General features: G+C 39.3%; 9 protein-coding genes across 9 annotated transcripts; 4 read left to right on the top strand and 5 right to left on the bottom strand.

Moving 5' to 3' along the window:
• Nucleotides 1–517: 517 nt before the first annotated feature.
• Nucleotides 518–2,484, bottom strand: BATDEDRAFT_91610 (uncharacterized protein; the record flags this gene model as incomplete). Its single annotated transcript, XM_006681727.1, has 3 exons — nucleotides 518–1,717; nucleotides 1,821–1,971; nucleotides 2,051–2,484. The coding sequence occupies 3 exons, from the start codon at nucleotides 2,482–2,484 to the stop codon at nucleotides 518–520; spliced, it is 1,785 nt and encodes a 594-aa protein (XP_006681790.1).
• A 782-nt stretch (nucleotides 2,485–3,266) lies between these two features.
• BATDEDRAFT_91479 (uncharacterized protein) lies at nucleotides 3,267–4,724 on the top strand (the record flags this gene model as incomplete). Its single annotated transcript, XM_006681776.1, has 1 exon — nucleotides 3,267–4,724. One exon carries the CDS (start codon nucleotides 3,267–3,269, stop codon nucleotides 4,722–4,724), a length of 1,458 nt encoding a protein of 485 aa, XP_006681839.1.
• Nucleotides 4,725–4,890: 166 nt separating this feature from the next.
• Nucleotides 4,891–5,655, bottom strand: BATDEDRAFT_91609 (uncharacterized protein; the record flags this gene model as incomplete). Its single annotated transcript, XM_006681726.1, has 3 exons — nucleotides 4,891–4,916; nucleotides 4,985–5,168; nucleotides 5,653–5,655. 3 exons carry the CDS (start codon nucleotides 5,653–5,655, stop codon nucleotides 4,891–4,893), a joined length of 213 nt encoding a protein of 70 aa, XP_006681789.1.
• Nucleotides 5,656–5,801: 146 nt separating this feature from the next.
• Nucleotides 5,802–6,797, top strand: BATDEDRAFT_91448 (uncharacterized protein; the record flags this gene model as incomplete). Its single annotated transcript, XM_006681775.1, has 4 exons — nucleotides 5,802–5,818; nucleotides 5,894–6,080; nucleotides 6,170–6,511; nucleotides 6,585–6,797. The coding sequence occupies 4 exons, from the start codon at nucleotides 5,802–5,804 to the stop codon at nucleotides 6,645–6,647; spliced, it is 609 nt and encodes a 202-aa protein (XP_006681838.1). The 3' UTR covers nucleotides 6,648–6,797.
• Nucleotides 6,798–6,801: 4 nt separating this feature from the next.
• Nucleotides 6,802–8,570, bottom strand: BATDEDRAFT_91608 (uncharacterized protein; the record flags this gene model as incomplete). Its single annotated transcript, XM_006681725.1, has 9 exons — nucleotides 6,802–7,035; nucleotides 7,120–7,195; nucleotides 7,299–7,399; nucleotides 7,482–7,692; nucleotides 7,736–7,968; nucleotides 8,085–8,231; nucleotides 8,294–8,325; nucleotides 8,461–8,482; nucleotides 8,562–8,570. 9 exons carry the CDS (start codon nucleotides 8,568–8,570, stop codon nucleotides 6,802–6,804), a joined length of 1,065 nt encoding a protein of 354 aa, XP_006681788.1.
• A 472-nt stretch (nucleotides 8,571–9,042) lies between these two features.
• Nucleotides 9,043–10,134, bottom strand: BATDEDRAFT_91447 (uncharacterized protein; the record flags this gene model as incomplete). The annotated part of the gene is made up of 3 exons (XM_006681724.1): nucleotides 9,043–9,600; nucleotides 9,721–9,815; nucleotides 9,939–10,134. 3 exons carry the CDS (start codon nucleotides 10,132–10,134, stop codon nucleotides 9,118–9,120), a joined length of 774 nt encoding a protein of 257 aa, XP_006681787.1. The 3' UTR covers nucleotides 9,043–9,117.
• A 577-nt stretch (nucleotides 10,135–10,711) lies between these two features.
• BATDEDRAFT_27504 (uncharacterized protein) lies at nucleotides 10,712–13,267 on the top strand (the record flags this gene model as incomplete). The annotated part of the gene is made up of 10 exons (XM_006681628.1): nucleotides 10,712–11,057; nucleotides 11,155–11,315; nucleotides 11,413–11,526; nucleotides 11,601–11,713; nucleotides 11,809–11,945; nucleotides 12,029–12,359; nucleotides 12,429–12,482; nucleotides 12,556–12,812; nucleotides 12,900–13,015; nucleotides 13,088–13,267. 10 exons carry the CDS (start codon nucleotides 10,712–10,714, stop codon nucleotides 13,265–13,267), a joined length of 1,809 nt encoding a protein of 602 aa, XP_006681691.1.
• A 333-nt stretch (nucleotides 13,268–13,600) lies between these two features.
• Nucleotides 13,601–14,727, bottom strand: BATDEDRAFT_91607 (uncharacterized protein; the record flags this gene model as incomplete). Its single annotated transcript, XM_006681723.1, has 3 exons — nucleotides 13,601–13,709; nucleotides 13,826–14,057; nucleotides 14,169–14,727. 3 exons carry the CDS (start codon nucleotides 14,725–14,727, stop codon nucleotides 13,601–13,603), a joined length of 900 nt encoding a protein of 299 aa, XP_006681786.1.
• A 97-nt stretch (nucleotides 14,728–14,824) lies between these two features.
• Nucleotides 14,825–16,817, top strand: BATDEDRAFT_33679 (uncharacterized protein; the record flags this gene model as incomplete). Its single annotated transcript, XM_006681644.1, has 9 exons — nucleotides 14,825–14,948; nucleotides 15,227–15,231; nucleotides 15,309–15,411; nucleotides 15,489–15,600; nucleotides 15,695–15,711; nucleotides 15,792–16,029; nucleotides 16,106–16,458; nucleotides 16,541–16,663; nucleotides 16,749–16,817. 9 exons carry the CDS (start codon nucleotides 14,825–14,827, stop codon nucleotides 16,772–16,774), a joined length of 1,101 nt encoding a protein of 366 aa, XP_006681707.1. The 3' UTR covers nucleotides 16,775–16,817.
• Nucleotides 16,818–16,891: the final 74 nt, after the last annotated feature.

Genomic DNA, 16,891 nt, shown 5'->3' with positions numbered 1-16,891 from the left:
CATGACAAAAGGAATGAAAACGCAGAAATGTTTATATTTCAACTCATTTTCATTAGTTTCAAACCGTTCTAATAGCATCAGACAGACTACTGTTTCAGCAGACGATAAAGCAGATCGTTCAGCAAGCTGGCCGTGTCAACAAGTCATACTGTCACCGCGGTACACGAGGCACGATCGATAGATGCTCTTGCCATTCAAATCAACAATCTATAGATATTTGCAAAAAAGCATTGCCAAGAGCGATAGTTGCTGGAAATCATGCAATGCATGATCATCAAAAGTGGATAATTAGTTCAAAGCTATAGTCTGGTTGTATTTTATGATAAACGGTGTGTTTATTGAAAATATCAATTAAAACAAATCCATGACAAGAACCTACAGCACATATTCAAACATTGTCTTTCAAAAAACGGTCATCGCAAAACAAATATTTCACTTTACGTCGATAATCTCCACATCTGGTGTAATTAAATCTAAAAATGTATCTACAAAACTATTCAATCAAACAGTCTCGGATTTATTTGTTGGATCCATCCTGTGGAAAGCAGTTGTTTTGCAAAGATGACAGCTTATTGAGCAAATCTTGTGCAATGTTTTGTGCCGGCTGTTGGTTTGTCTGAATAGCTGCCGTTTGAAAGCCATTCGGTTTTTGATAAAGGATATCTTGAAGCTGCTGAGCACCATAGTATGGTAAGAAAGGCTTGCTATCTGACCCAGATGGAGGCATTTCAGTAGATGGATACGATCCATTGATGAACGGAGCAGGCGGTGAATAGCTCATGGGCATAAATTGAGGATTAAAATATACTTGTCTTTGAGGATATTGTGGAAAATGGGGAGATTGCAAAGGTCTAAATGGCATCTGTGAAAAATGTGGCGGAAAGGCAGGACGAAACAGCTGGTTGGGTGGCATATGTAACTGCGGTCCCTGTTGTAATCTATTACCATTGTGTTGATTTTGATAATGTGGTCTAAAAGCGTGTCCAGATGGATGGTAGCCAGGTTGAGATTGAAAACTTGCATTAGGATCAATTTGTCGATCTGAGCGAACTTGTACAGCGCCATTGTAGCCGAATCTCTCTGAACCAGAGCTCATGCCACGACCTCTCATTCTGCCACGACCATTCCCACGATCGCCACCTCGATACCTTCCTCGCTCATTGGTCTGTCGCGATTGCAAAGTGTCGCTTTCTGCAATCGCACCTTCCTCTTCTGAACTGGCATTATCCGCATTTCTTTGAGACTTTTGAGCATCTCCGCGACTTTTTTTTGCATTTTTCTTGAGTCGACGATGCTCGATTTCCTTTTCATCATCAGAGTATTCAATCTCATCTGCAGCGACCTCTTCATCATATAGATTTGAAGCATCCGATCCTTTTAGTAAACGCAACGGTTGGGTGAGCACTATTTTTGCCAAATTCTCGATAAAATAGACAGAGGTGCCAACTGCAGCTTGTGTTGCAGCAATATCGGCTGCAGAGTTGAAGCGAACGGTATATAACGGTTCGTTTACCGGACCGAATGTGTCAAAAATTCGACCGAGGATACTCCGATCTTGAAAAAAAAGAATACTGTCCGCATCTAGCACTTGAACCTCGCCTCCAACAGATGCTTTGATTACTACAAGAGTATCTACGATTGCTGAGATGGCACCTATTGCAACTATTGGAAGATGGGTTGGAATCTCAAAAGTGATGGGTTCTACAGGAAGTAAATTCTAAATCATATAGATAAAAGCATTAGACATTAGCAAGCAATGATCACTTGGACAACACCATCATCTTTAATCGAGTTGTAATCTTTGGATGGTCAAGCCTTACCACTGCCTCATTTTTTGTTGCAATTACTCCCGTTGTTGCATCGTCATCATCGTCATCACTAAATGCTCGACTGGTGTTTGCACGACGCTTTTTATTTCCATCTACTACTTGCTTGTTATCGTCAGAACTCTCACTAGAACAATCACTTGAACTGGAATAATGATTTGAATGCAGTACAAGACAAATTAGTATTTTGTGAATAAATGACTAGCTAAATTATTTGTATATACCTATCGCTAAACGTTACTTTACTTGCGTCAGACTCGGATCCATCACCGCCTGCTACTTCAATGCTTGATTCAGGCCCATCCAATAAAACACTGTTTGTTTCATTGTTGGCTTCAGTAACTGTTGGGTGAGTGGAAGCAGTTGGTATATTCAAAGCGGGCTCGACTGGTATCATGATTTGATCCACAACTATACTGGAATCATGCTTTGCTTGCGTATCATTTGCGGTGGACAAATCAATTGTATTTGCGATCATCTCAGTGCATGTTTCTGGCTCAGCAGTGTGATCCACACTAACTGAATGTTTTGCAGCTTCCTCTAGTTCCAATGGTTGAGTGGATGGCGGACTATCATAGTCTGAAGCCTGTTCCGAATGGAGCATGTACGATTGCTGTAATGCACCTTCGGTTGGTGTAGTATCGAGATAGAATGACATGGTTTCTGTATAAAACAATCAATATTGATCAAGCGAATGGATATCGACAAGATGCTTTATCAATTTTTTATAAAAAAAAAGTTTGAAATGTGTTGTAAAAACCCTCATTTCAGTATGACGGTCATTTGGAGTATTCATCATGGCAATGTCGAGTTCATTTTTTTACACTCTTGACAATGATACCATTTTATCAGCAATGCAGTTGCTGACCTAGCAGGAGATTACAGGAAATCATCAAGTTTCAAGTACTCAAACAAGGCTTGATACGGATGAAAGCAGCCAACTATAGATTAAGACTAGATAGTATCAGCTTTTATTGCTTAGTGTCAAGAAACAGAAGCAATGAAAGTTTTTAACTGATTCGACCAAGTCGAATCATCCCCGTCAGCAAATATGGGGGGTGCATGTGGAATTATGTTTCAAACAGCAGTTGATGGCATGGTACAGTAAAGCATCTAGCGGGTCGGATCCGTTGCTGAAGAGGTAAAATATTAGTTGTAGGCCTAGATTCAGTGTCATTGATGGAGTGGACAGGAAGCTTGCGGGTTGCGGGTGGAGAGCATGTGTCTGCTCAGCATTACAACAGTTGTTTTGACAACAGTTCATTCAGTTTCCTGACAACTAAGAATTAGTTGGAGCATCACTCATACTGCTCTTGATCTTTCTGGATCGTCTTCAAGGGATTTCTTTTATACATCAACTCGATTGACTTGATTCATCATCCACAACTATCTGCTCCTAGTCTTGACAATCCATTCAACTGACATTGTTCTACGCTGCATATGAGAACAAGACTTGATCAAATTCCCATCCAATCGCAGCATAACCAGCAAATCCAACAGCAGCTTCGAGAGCGTCAGCAATCCATGTCACCATCACTTCTTATTCCTGAAAACCCCCATACTGGCAGCCCTGCTACAAATAGTACAACATCTCCAACATCACCTCCCTTTACTTCAGTTCGCTCTTCTCAATCCCTATTGACCCCACCCGCCTCATTCAATACTCTGTTGAGAGCTCCTCAACCAACACTATGGTCATCAGCTGTATCTGCCCATTCTGGTACTTCAATTAGCTCTGGTTCAGCATCCATTGACTCATCCACGTCTATGCCTGCTATGATTTTCAACGGTATCTCCTCATTTAGAAGCTCGATCATCAGTAGCACTCGTGGCTTTTATTCTAGAACCGCTTCACTCGATTCCAAGGAATATCACTCACAAGTACAAACCGACCTGCCCCCAGAAATCATGTCAATGCAAATCAATCTTTCCAACCCTGTCATCACATTTCGGGGTGTCAACCAAGGCCATCTTTTGGACAATGATTTGGCATCCTTGCAAGGCCATGTCTATGTTCACTTTAAAGATCCTCTAATGAGTTTGGCGCGAGTTAGACTGCGAATCGTTGGTGAAGAGTTTGTACGTGCCTTTTCTGATAGATCCAAGCCTTCTAAACTTCGAGGTATCTTTGAGCATCATATTTTTTTAAATCGCACAGTTGTATTATGGGAACCAATGAAGCAAGAGCTTATGCTGATTCGATCCCGTGAGCTGCGATTTAAAGTTGATTTGCAAGGAAATCGGTGTCCTCCTACATTTGCTTCTAATGAAGGATCGGTTTCTTACCGTGTCGAGGTGCTGCTTGATATCCGTGAAGAGCCGAATGAACTCAACAACTGGAAGAGTGGTGGAAATATTGAAATGGTGGCCTGCTTGTCTGACTTTCGAGTTCAAAGAGTACCTACTTTTTCCGAGTTAAAAATCTACAGCAAACCTACAACTATATCCAAATTACAAGTCAATTGCTTTGTAACTGGATCCCGTATCATCTTGGCCCACCAGGCTGGCCCTAAAAACTTTATTACTGTAACTCCATGCAGAGTGTCAATCCATATGGCCGGAACCATCAAGCATGTCTTGATTGATCATGTCATTGTATCACTGGTCGAACGGACAAAGTTTTTGGGTAGAAAGTCTTCCTTGTTGGCAAAGGTGAAGCCAGAGTTCAAGTCATATGTGAGAGATAGAAACGTCTTGGGTGCAAGAGAGATTCCACGGGAAGCAATCGGACCTCGCATCTTGCTAGATCTGTACGATATCTCCGCTGCTCAAGTATTGAACCAAACCATGTTTGGCAAACATCTGGAAGTGTCTCACCATCTGGCTGTCGAGGTGCATATTGTTGATCGACCTCAGGCTGTATTGATGGAGATTCCCATTGTTCTTGCATTCACATAATCTTTTCAGTTTGCTCCAAATCATCATTAAAACCAACGGTTTCGAATAAACCCAAATAATCCACCTTGAAATGACCTTCAATACAACATAAATCTCATTCAAAAAATAAATGATTAACCAAGAGTTCTTGAAGTGGTTTTATTGGCGTGGAAATCCAATCATTCATCTACGCAACCTCAATACGCTGGAGAGCTAACAACATAATCCAAAATATCAGCTATTGATTCAACTAAATAAATATCAAAAAAAACTAATCTTACTAGGAGGAAGAGATTGCTTGAGCTTCTCGGCCTTTTCAGCATCAGTTACAACAAGAGTGTACAGGTACTTTGAGCAGCGAACCTTGAACTTGTGCTGAGATCCTGTCTTCTTGACCTTGACAGACTGAGCATCCTTGCGCTTGCAAGTCAGGAGAAACTCCTTGATTTCCTTGATTTGCTTAGGCTATATAGAGATTAGATCAATCCAAAATGTCAGTTGAGCCTATACAATATACATCTGATCGACATCAAGTGTAAAGTCATGATCGACATCATCCAACAGAACGTGTTCAATCCTGACACTATTCATTTCAATCCACTCAAGCCTTGGTGAAAACAAACTGCTAGCTTCAAGAAACAAAGAGTAACTACTTGTTAATGGCCAAAGTTGAATCAGCATGATCAAAACAGCTGCTACAGCATTATATACGGTCTGATGAAAACTGGATATTTCAGGTCCAGACATCTATCCCGGTCAAGTCAACACCGTAGCATATGTATGCATCACTCCAGGTCAGTAGCAATTGAGGCTCTGTAAACTAGAGCAAGGCTTGAATAGAATTGAAATGTAAGACAGTGGATGGATATTCTGGTTGGATGCATGGATGGATGTGTTGACTGGATGCACAATGGATTGAATGCATGGACTCAATAAGCAGTTGACAAACCATCTGCGACTGTTGTTTGGTGAATGTGAACTTGAGTCCTTTCCAGCAACTTGTCTTTAAATTACACCAAAAAACTGTCAATGTCCTGAGGACGTGTTGTACCGTGTTGGTTGAAATCATCCTCGAAATCATCTTGCCAAGCTACAAAAATGGTTTCCTTTTCATGGTAAGTTCCAAATCAACCAAGTTGCACCTGCGATCATTAGATATAAACCAGCCTTTATGTTTTAAAATTACATAGTGAGGTTTGCCAAGAAACAATCAAGAAACCAAAACTGGAACAGCATTATTACAGATGTCCTAGAGCCTATTACTCGTGCGTTGACTGTTCAACCACTTTTCAAGGAACAGATTATCGTGCTCATACCTCATGCATTTCTGAGGCTGAAAAATATCAAAAGTCGGTTTATAAGCCACCCAAGGGAAAGGTAGTAGCTGTTTTGAAACATCAAGATCTGCATTCACCGACTGATACTAAATAGCCAATCCATTATGTTTTCAATCTATAAATGTACAGAAAAATCAAGATGCTGCTTCAAAAAACACCACCAAAATCAGCGCTACACCAAATGTTGTCAAAGCAACCACTACTCCATCATTGATTTCACAAATCAAAAAGACGGAAGCTGAAACTCTTGAGAAAAAAGCTAATTCTGATTCAGAACAAACTACTATGAAGCAGGAAAAAAGTACCAAGGTCAAAAAGCGAAAGGCTGATTTTGGGTCAGAAACCAAGAGCAGCAAACAGTCTAAAGCCGAGGAACCTACTTCAGCAAGCTCATCACCTACACCGGTTGATGCAAATGAATCTATATCTAGTGATTGTATTCGATCTGCACTTGATTCCATTTTTAAAAAGGTTGGTCCTGATAATATCGTGTATATGCTTTATCGATGTCGTGATTTAAACTTGCTAAAACTCTTTGTACAAGTCTTCTGATCTCTCATTTGGAACAGTGCGAGAGAAACTCGTAAAAAAACTGCAAAAAATCTAAAAAACAAGTCGCTGGATAGTTCGATTATCCAGTCTCGTCTAGATGATCTTGTTACAATCTCGTCAAAGGATGGGATCATGTACTTTTCCGTTTAAAATATTTTTTAGTTAAAATGTAATAAAGGCATCAAAACCTCGTATGCTTGCAATAGCATTCATTTCTTGCGTTTATATCTCCTGCTCTCCCTTTCGCGATAAAAGCTGAGAAACTCGCACTTGTCCACGACGCTTTTAGATGTTTTGCGGATCCGTAGAATTCGAGCTAAAATTGTGCTGAATTGCAAACCCACAGCGTCCTCCTCAGCATCAGCTGTGTCTACAGCTGATGGATTGGATGAAAGGTCCAACTCTTGCGGTGGAAGCTCTCGCACCTCGAGTGTATTATACAACTATATAGATGTACTGTCAACTCCATCTATACTCTCATCGACAAGGTAAATCATCACATACAGAACTATATGGCAGTAAATTACCTGAGCTAGAGTCCAGAAAAAGTGAATATACTTGTTTCCAACAGTGTAACACGGACACCATTGGTTATAGACATATCTAGATATACAGAAATCCGTTGAAATTTAAAAACACCTTGTTATATCATAGCTTCTCTAATCAGTGCAATTCAAACTCTACTCTATAACATCAAGCATCTTACTTTATGCCAGTGACGTGAATTTGAATATCGAGCTCGTCTGGATTCATATCTTTGAACACGTTCATAAACTTCAACAGTCCACGTCCATTCGAAGTCGTGCCCTAAACCAGATCAGAAACCAAATATTAGAATATTGCCCAAATAGTCTACGCATTCTAAACGCTTATCCAGTATCAGCATTACCTCTGGAAATATAACGATTGGTGCAACACACGATGACTTGTTATATTTCTTTATAAAATCGACAAACGTTACTTTGTCAGGTTCATCATCCAAGTCAGGATAGTTGCCTGCCTCCATCAACGCCTCCCAGAACGAAATCTGCCTCACCATCCCATTGGATGAAATGTGCAAAAACACTGGCGAAATGCTAAACATGAAAACCATTTGTAAGCTACAATATAAATCGTATTTAAAATCAAAAAAAAGCACCTCACCTGGATGCATAGTACAAAATATCGAAATAAGATGTGTGGTTGGAGATGTAGAGATCGGGGTTTGGCTTTTTCAACTTGTGGTTTGCTCGAGATAAACCCGACTTGCGACCACCTCGTTGTAATGTTGAATTGGATTTAGAAATCCACCAAAACCCACACAATGCCAATACAGTCCGCCCAAGAGATCCATAAACAATTCGTTTCCAAGTATATTGTATTTTGGGTGAGATGAGCTGTTTTAATTTGAAATTCATACAAGGTCAAGTTTCACAGCACATGATAGTGAATTAGCCAATAATAGAACATGTTAAATGTGTACTGCATATCTAGTTATGAGAATGGATCTTACAATTATTGAAACCAAATCAAGAATTGACCATAGTAGTGCAACCACAGCAATGAGGATTATCTTGATCGTAGCCAAGAACGGTCCTAGAATAAAAGTTTTGATGCCATAAAGAACAAAATGGAGAGTCGATTCGTCGCTTCGTGGAGGCTATTATAAAAAATGATACATCAACTCTCACATTCAAGACATGTCCTACCATTACCATTTACCTTTGGTGACAGAAATGGGTGAATGCCAGTGCCTATTCATCCAGTTGAATATATACACGACCAATTACAAAGTAAGAGTGCTGCAAACATATCCATCAAGTTATGGTAATGCTTATACATAATACAATTAAAAGGACGATGTTGATATAAAAAGCAGGGTTAGATACCTGGGTCTCGCCAACCAGAATACTTGAATCAATTGAAAAAAGACAGGCAAGATTGTAAGCCAAGTAGTAGTCAATCCAGATCACTAGCGTTCTTTAGATACCTTTTCCATTAATGTCAAATTGGATAAAGAAAGCTTGAAGTGCAAACTACAAAGCGATTAAAATAACAGCATTTTGCTATAAATCGAGTTAGATCGACTCTTGACATTTAAAACGACAATCACTTTATTACTATTTCAATCAAATTGCAGTCGTATTCACGTAAAATGGAAGTGATTGTCTTGACAATGGTTCAATATTCGTTGGTTTCCTACTACAAATTGACTTTAATCGACACCCAATTCAATAAACACAATGTTCATCATACACAATCAAACTGTAATTTGATTCAAGATTCTGTTTTTGCATAGCCATACACTGCAATCATCAGATTCATCCATCACGATCCGAGTCCGGCTATTATCAAACTCCACTTGTATTCTAATTTCATACATTCGCGCTCTAGTTCAAGAGCAATCTTGGAAATACAACTATACATGCCAGTCACTAGACTATTACTCAGTAAATTTGGTACCAATCATTCCATGAGACTGACTGTTTATTATGCACTTTGGCATCCTTGTTTAATGTTCCATTTTACGTAAATACAGCTGTAAATCAGCATCCTGAATGATGAGGTCTACTTGTTCGTGGGAGAGGAGTGCGTGGGAGAGGAATGCTTTCCGAGTCTAGATCAGGCTCACTGTACAACGGTGCTTCAATGACAATCACAGGCAACGACACATCTGCACTGCTCTTGGCAGAAGCCACGCCTGTTCCAAACGTAAGTGTTTCTTGTCGTCTGCCATCGCTAGTTATTGATAGCTTGCTAAAATGTGCTGTATCTACTACATTTTGGGGTTGTGTACTGTCCAGATCCACATCCACGCCTCCATCAAGACAGAATCCTGCAAGTGACAGCGTAGAAAGTGATAATGCTTCTGTATGCCCGCCTGTTACGGGTGCCAATTCCTTGGGTTGCTCCCAGCCAACTGGTGGAGAGCCAGGTGGAGAGAGAAGAAAGTTGCGCTCCAATTGAGGGACGGATAGTAAAGTTTGTTTCATTTTGCCATCCAGTCCCAGTTGGCTTAAATCTGTATGCTAGATAATAGTTTCAAGCCAGGATTAATCATCACATTTGCATGGTTTAAATTGCATACAGTCAGATTGATGACCAAAAACCATGATAAACGTTCAACATCAAACTCAAATCAGTATTACCTGACCATAATACACTCTCAGTTCATAGTTTAAAAACTGAGTCTTGTGAAGATCTTTTTTGATTTGAACAGCAGTGGCAGTTTCTGCAAAAATGGCTACACAAATCAAAGTCTAATCATCAGTAAATCTAATATGCAGTCAGGGTGGTTCAAGCATAATCTGGACTCGACTCAAGTCCATTCAACCTGACAAGCAAGAATAGCAACACACAGTCTTACCCAGCATTCTTCCAAACGACTTTAGAATGACAAGCTTGATAAGATGCTGATACTTGGATAGCAACTCATTGCGAAGTGCGTGTCCCTGATTATCAAATGCTTCTAAAGCCAAGTTAGTAAACACTAATGTGTTTGTAGCAATGGGCTCGAGTGCGTCCATCTGCACTGCATTAGTGATTGTGCTTTCCTCTGTCATAATCACCGAATCTGTTCAAGTTTGCTATTCTCTTGGTCTGATTTTCAACTCCAATTTTTTCATTTTTTGCCATTTCAAACCTGAAGCCGAATCTACCTTTTTGTTTTGATATGTATCGAGGTGACCGAAAAGGTTTGGCAGTTTCTGCTATAGGTGATGATCAATATCACGATGTAGGCACGGACAAATATTTGCTTGAAGAAACTGGTTTGAAGTTTGAAGATGATGAGAGCAACAGTCCAGACGAACAGTTGAGTAATCAAGTCCATATCAAAAACGAAGATGGTTTTGATACTGCAGCACATACTGAATTTAGGTACAATTTCAACTGCTTTATTTTGAATTCATGATGTTGCAGAAAATATCAAATTGGTCAGCTTTATAGCATACCAAATCTGACACTCGTCTGTTCATTCTGTTGCTTGTCAAAAAAGTCTGTGTTGAATTCAGTATCAACTAATCTCACTTTGAATCACTAAGCTCTAGTGTCAAAGGCCTTTACTCGCACAATAATGCTGCCAATACTATAGAAATTGATGTTTCAGACGACGATCCCGACGATCCTATTATTCAGGTCATGCCCGTGTACATGTCAAACGAACTCACCGAGTCTCTCTATCTCATGCAGTTTCCAACTCGTCCAATACCCTTTACTCGGGATGTTCAACCCACTGCTGGTCGCATCAAATACAATACCAACCGTGTGCAGCTGGATATTGCACTGGACAAAGAAAGCGCGCATTATGACTGGAACACAGGCGAACGATTTGGTCAAGGACTAGACAACAAACCCATTGCAACTGCGTATGATTTGGCTAATCGAGACGATCGTCAAGATTCTGGAACAATGCTAGACCATATCAAAATGGACTCCAAGATGGTTCCTCTGAATGCCCAATACATGGTCGGTGTGGTCCAAGATGGTATGCCAAATATGATTTAATCAGCTAAATTGACCAATTGCTGGGATGTTATTACCAAATATAGACTTGCATCAATGCTGACCATCTTTACGCATAGGTGCTATTCATCTTAAACCCCTTTCAACTGTCTTGCAGCTTAGACAATCGCTGGATTATATTGACAAGCTGCATGATAAGGAAAAATCTGCAAATCAGCGTGTGCTATATGAAGAACGAAAGGAAATCAGTGGAGTAGAGGAGGAAGCCAAAGTTGTGCAGGTAGATGCTGTGCATTTAGATATTTCATTGTGCTAAAATAATGTTTAATTTGTATTGACAAACATTTGATGCAATCAATTGAAACTGGTGCGATTAGATGATGGCACGTACTTTAGAAGATAAGGACGCTGCAAGGAGAGCATCATTGGCTGAAATTCAACGCAATCTTGATAACGAAGCATGGACCACGCTGTCTATTTATGATGTCGAGGTGAATTATAGCAACTATGCATTGCTATCGATAGTTTTACCTTACCAACTCGATTTTTATTTTTTAATATACAGCACGAAGATTCACTTTACTATCGAGGTTTACTGAGTGAAACAAAAGAACAGCCGATTGAATTTGTATCAACCAGCCAAACATATCTAAACACAATCAGTCCTTTGTTAGCAAGGTAATTTAAACATGCCATTCAACATTCAATTGCATGATTTGTGTATAGATTACAGTGGTATACTGCATAGTTCTAAAGCTTGGTGTAAATACTAGTGATTTCAAAAATGATGTTCTACTTTCCCGTCAACAACGCCCAGATGCCAAAAAGAATCTTGCTAGACCAGGAATGTCTGCTCGTGAAATGGAACATCTTCCATTACTGGAAAAAATTAAGGCTCTATTGATTAATGGTATGCGGCCATCTTGTATTTTATTCAATATCCATGCTGGAAAACTAGATCTGTGCTGATATGACAACGTACTTGGTCTGTAGCCCATGTAATTCAATTTTCTAGCCTTTATCAAATGATTGGAAAAAACACTACCGAACAAGACTTTATTCTTGCATTGGAGCAAGTTGCTGTGTTAATTCGAGGTGTATGGGTCGTAAAAAGCGAGCTACTTTATATTGGACGACCTTACGATGCACGAAGATTTATGCTCATGCTTTTTGCAGACAATGAATATGTTTTGCGAAAAGTATTTGTAGATGCCACTCATTTGATGCCCAACATGGCAAAAGGCATGCTAAACGAGATTGCAGATTTGGATGCTGGACTAGGATGGCGACTTAAAGTCAAGAGCGATGACAACTTTGTTGCTAGGTGCATGAATAGTATTGTATTTAGTAATGTTGGCTTGAACTGACTTGAATGAGTTTGTGATGTTTCTAGATATCCCGATATTGTTGTCAGACAGATGGATATTGTTCGCTCGGAAGGCCAAAAGTATAGTTTAATTTTGCAGTAATGCTAAAGTTTGAATACTAATGCTAACCACGTTGCCTTTTTAATAAACTAGATCTGTGGAAGCCATGCGACCGCCAGAGCGTATGAGGCGAAGACAGTCACAGCAGGTTAACCGAGAAGCAATGCAAGCTATTCCTAGCAGTGTTGCGGCTGTATCAAAGCAAGCAGCGTCGTCAACATCATTAGGATTGATTGGACCCGAGGGCGATTTATCAGAGGCACATATAGAAATTCTAGTCAAAGCCCTTTTCCTTGAATCGCCAGTATGCACATTCAAATACATTACAAAATACATATTAGACAATAGCAGTAAGTACTTTTATTGTGTGATATTGATCATATTCGAGCATGTTTATAAAACTTATTCTTGGTTTGTTGATACGCTAATTGTGCCAGAGTCCAAGCTCAATGATACTTTAACGCAGACTATTCAATGCGTGGTTAATAAGCTTTGCATAATGATCAATGATGTGTATCTTCTCAAAATGACTCAAAATCCAGCCATTGATCAGGTAAACTTCAATTATACCGCTGCATACTGATCCTTGAAACAATCATGCTTACCACCCTACACTATTTTTTAGTTTCGGCCAGCTATTCTGTCGCTATTTCAGGAAAAAGCAGAAGTCAAAAAAGTAGAAATTATTGCACGTTGCAAGGAAATGGCCGGCAAGGCTCCCAGTGCAGCTCACTATTCCAAAATCATGACTAGTTTTGCGCATGCTGTTTCTGGATCTTGGGTATTGAATCCTTCACCTTTATAAACAAACATTATGCAGTTTGCACACAAGCCTGGGTTGAATGATCAAGAGGGCTGATAACAAATGTCTTTATACCTGAATTGTTTTGGATAAATACAAGTTCTATTTTACGTGAATACAGCTGCAACACATGCACAAGCTAAAAACTACTCATGTATATCATGCATTTTTCATTTTTTAAATCGCAATGGCACCATGCCATCAACAACAGCATCAAACCTTGTGGGAAGTAAAACATTCAATTTTTCAAGTAGAATAGGGTCAGAATCTGCATTATTGTGGTGATTTAAACATAAATATTTCATCAGCAGTTTTGCTGGGAATTTAAAATAAGCTTTAGCTAGGATTGTCATTGTTCGCGCCTGAATTGTTGGCAACGCATTTGATAATAGCATGCGTTGATGACATGTTGCGGTATCCCACAAGTTGGATAACAATACGTAATCTATATCCCGTACAAGAGCAGTGTATACCCTCATTGTAAATTGAACAGGTTTACTCTGCCTGATAGAATGTGGCAAAGAATATAATATGCCAAGAATTTCACTCGAGTCGCCATACCGTGTTTGTCTTGCAATTTGAACTGATGAACTATGGCTAGGAGTTGTAGACCATTTAGTTTTTGGGATCTCACAAACAAGCAGCAAAAGCAGATATCCAGACATTTCAGATCTATTGGTAGATGCCAAATTTGACGATGAATCTGAAACCTCAATGGATGTACTGATGACTGGATATAAAGTATTAACAAGATACACTAGCGATTTGAAGAGTTCGGCATTGTTTTTGGTATCTAAACAAGCCAAAGCCGATTGTTCATATACTAAATAGGAATACGTGGTAAGCTTAGTATTTAAACATCAATACTCTGAATAAACATGTGTTGCTGTGAAAATAAACATACCTCGAATGGCAAATGCATCACAACGAGATGTGGCTACAATGCCTTCTCTCAGTTTTCGTAAAGACAAAATGATATGACTTGTATCTGGTGCAATTGTAATATCCTTTCCAATTTTTTCTAAAATAAGCTGAAAATAATCTTCTTGCACTTTGAGATCGCAAAGAGATGGACGACCATCGTCATTGGAATTCCTAGAAACAAACGAAAGCGAGTCAAGACTACTTGATGCAACAGGAGAGTCAAAGTTGCGAATAGTTTGCCGCAGTCCTTCCGAACTCATACTTTGAATACTTGACTTGTTAAGCGTGTCCTTTGTAGTTTTTCTCCATGAGCCAGACAATGAGTGAGTATTCCTTGTAGTATCTTTGGATGAAGCAGACAATGAGTGAGTATCGGAGCGGCATTTAGCAGCAGAATCCAACGACAACGATGGCTGCTCAACAGATTCATCCTGAAAGTGCGGTTTTCTCCATGACTGTTCTTTAGATAAAGAAATGCGATTGTTTCTGAAAGAGTGAGTCGGTTTATCTGTTTGAGAGTTGTGATTGCTCTCTGACATGATTGCGATTAAAGCGAAAAACTGCGTTGGATTTCAACTGTTTTGACCTGATGGCAAGCGAATTCATAACTTGGCCATCTGTCATTCAACCTTCAACATGTTGGGAACTGGTCGCTTGCTATGCGTATTGCTGCTGTTACTGGACTTTGCATTCGTGACTGTCTTTGCAAAGTCAGACTACTACAGCATATTGGGTGTTTCTAGAAGTGCTTCAAAGGCATGTTTGACTATTCTAAACTCAATTCATTGGATTCATCAATATCATGTTTAATGCACAACTTGTAATGAGCTTTTTACAAGTTTAGTTGTGTTTTATCATTCTCATCACAACTACTGTATGAACGACTGGTCTTATCGTTCATGTCAAGTGCAATGGGTGGCTGATTTGTACTGCTGATCTATTGCAAATCAAAATGGTTTCTTGTCATTCAGCAATGTAGTTTAGATTTGTGCATTTTAAAAGTTGATTATTCTTTACTTGAACAATACAACTCTATAGATCTTGTTTATTTTTCTTGTCTAACCAAATCTACTTTTTTTTTCTAATGAATCGTTGATTGCACCAATCTTGAATTTAACAGAAGGAGATCAAGAAAGCCTATAGAAGTCTTTCAAAAAAGTATCATCCTGACAAAAACCCCGGAAACAAGGAGGCAGAGGACAAATTCGTTGAGCTAGCCAAAGGTATTCAATCCTGGAAACTTTTTGGTACCAGCTGGCATTCAATTTTAACGTGATTCATTTAAACTCTTATCTCCTAGCTTATGAAATTATCATTGATGACGAGAAACGACGAGTTTACGATCAGTATGGTGAAGATGGTTTGAAAGAAAACTCGCAGCAATTTCGCAATCCGTTTGATTTTTTCAACCAGTAAGTTGGTGTTTTGAATATGTCTGTTGTTTTGTATACTATTGACTTGGATGCAGCAGTAGATAGTAACTTGTTTTTTCATTCAATCTATTAGGGGATTCAATGGTGGTCGTAAGTTTACTTTATTGTTAGTTTCAGTCAGCCCAATGTTTTAAACAGATGGTAACTGTATCTACAATTTTCATAAACAGAGCGCGCTGAGCGTCGTGGCCCTTCAATCAACATGATTCTCGATGTTACTCTTGAAGAAATTTTTAATGGTAAAGAAATCGATGTGGAGATCAATCGTCAAGTCATTTGCCCTAGCTGTCGTGGATCAGGTGCAAAGAGTCATGATCATATCCATACCTGTCAGACGTGTGGTGGATCGGGTGTTCGAATTGTTCGTCAGCAGATCGCTCCTGGATTTACTCAGCAAATTCAGACTACGTATGTCCTTGTATGAGCCAATGTTCAAATATAGCTGGCTTATAGCTCGATGCTTATATTTTGTTTTTTCACTTAGCTGTAATGTTTGTAATGGACGAGGGAAAATTGTCAAATCAAAATGTCCAGTTTGTGATGGCCTCAAAGTAAAGCGTGGAAGCAGTCAAATCACTGTTCAAGTCGAAAAGGGTATGGCTAATGACCAGGAATTGGTATATGAAGGCGAAGCCGATCAATCCCCCGATGTAGCTACAGGACATGTCAAATTCACTCTCAGGGTTGCTGAGCACGAACGCTTCACTCGTGTTGGCGATAATTTGTATATGAACGATGCAATTTCTCTCCGTGAAGCGCTTCTTGGTTTTGAACGGAAATTTACTCATTTAGATGGCAGTTCATTTGCTGTTTCTCGTAAAGCTGTGACTCAGCATGGTTAGTAAATACTTTTGTGCTTATATTGCCACATTTTTATTTCTAACAGTTGTTATTTTATGTCCTGTCTATATCTCAATAGGATTTGTTCAAACTATTCCATCAAAAGGCATGCCAAAGCATGAATTCCCAAGTGATGGTGGCGATCTTTTTATTGAATATCAAGTTGTTCTGCCAGCCACACTCACAGACGCTCAACGGAAACGTAAGTATTGACTTGCCAGCTGCATACACGAACGATAAACTATTAAATATCTAATGCAACTATTTTGGGACTAATGTGTACATAGTGGTCGAGCAACTTTTTCCTAAATAAAGCAAGCTAGCAGCTTATTGGCTGTTGAATGCTGTCTTGTTCCAAGTCATACTACATTCTTATTTTTGAATCAAACCGAAAAGTGTTGCATAAAAGAGCCAAATTCAACTTTATGAG

The sequence above is a fragment of the Batrachochytrium dendrobatidis genome (genome assembly GCF_000203795.2).
Source record: "Batrachochytrium dendrobatidis JAM81 unplaced genomic scaffold BATDEscaffold_13, whole genome shotgun sequence".
NCBI lineage: Eukaryota > Fungi > Chytridiomycota > Chytridiomycetes > Rhizophydiales > Batrachochytrium > Batrachochytrium dendrobatidis.
This window is presented reverse-complemented; position numbering and strand designations above follow the sequence as displayed.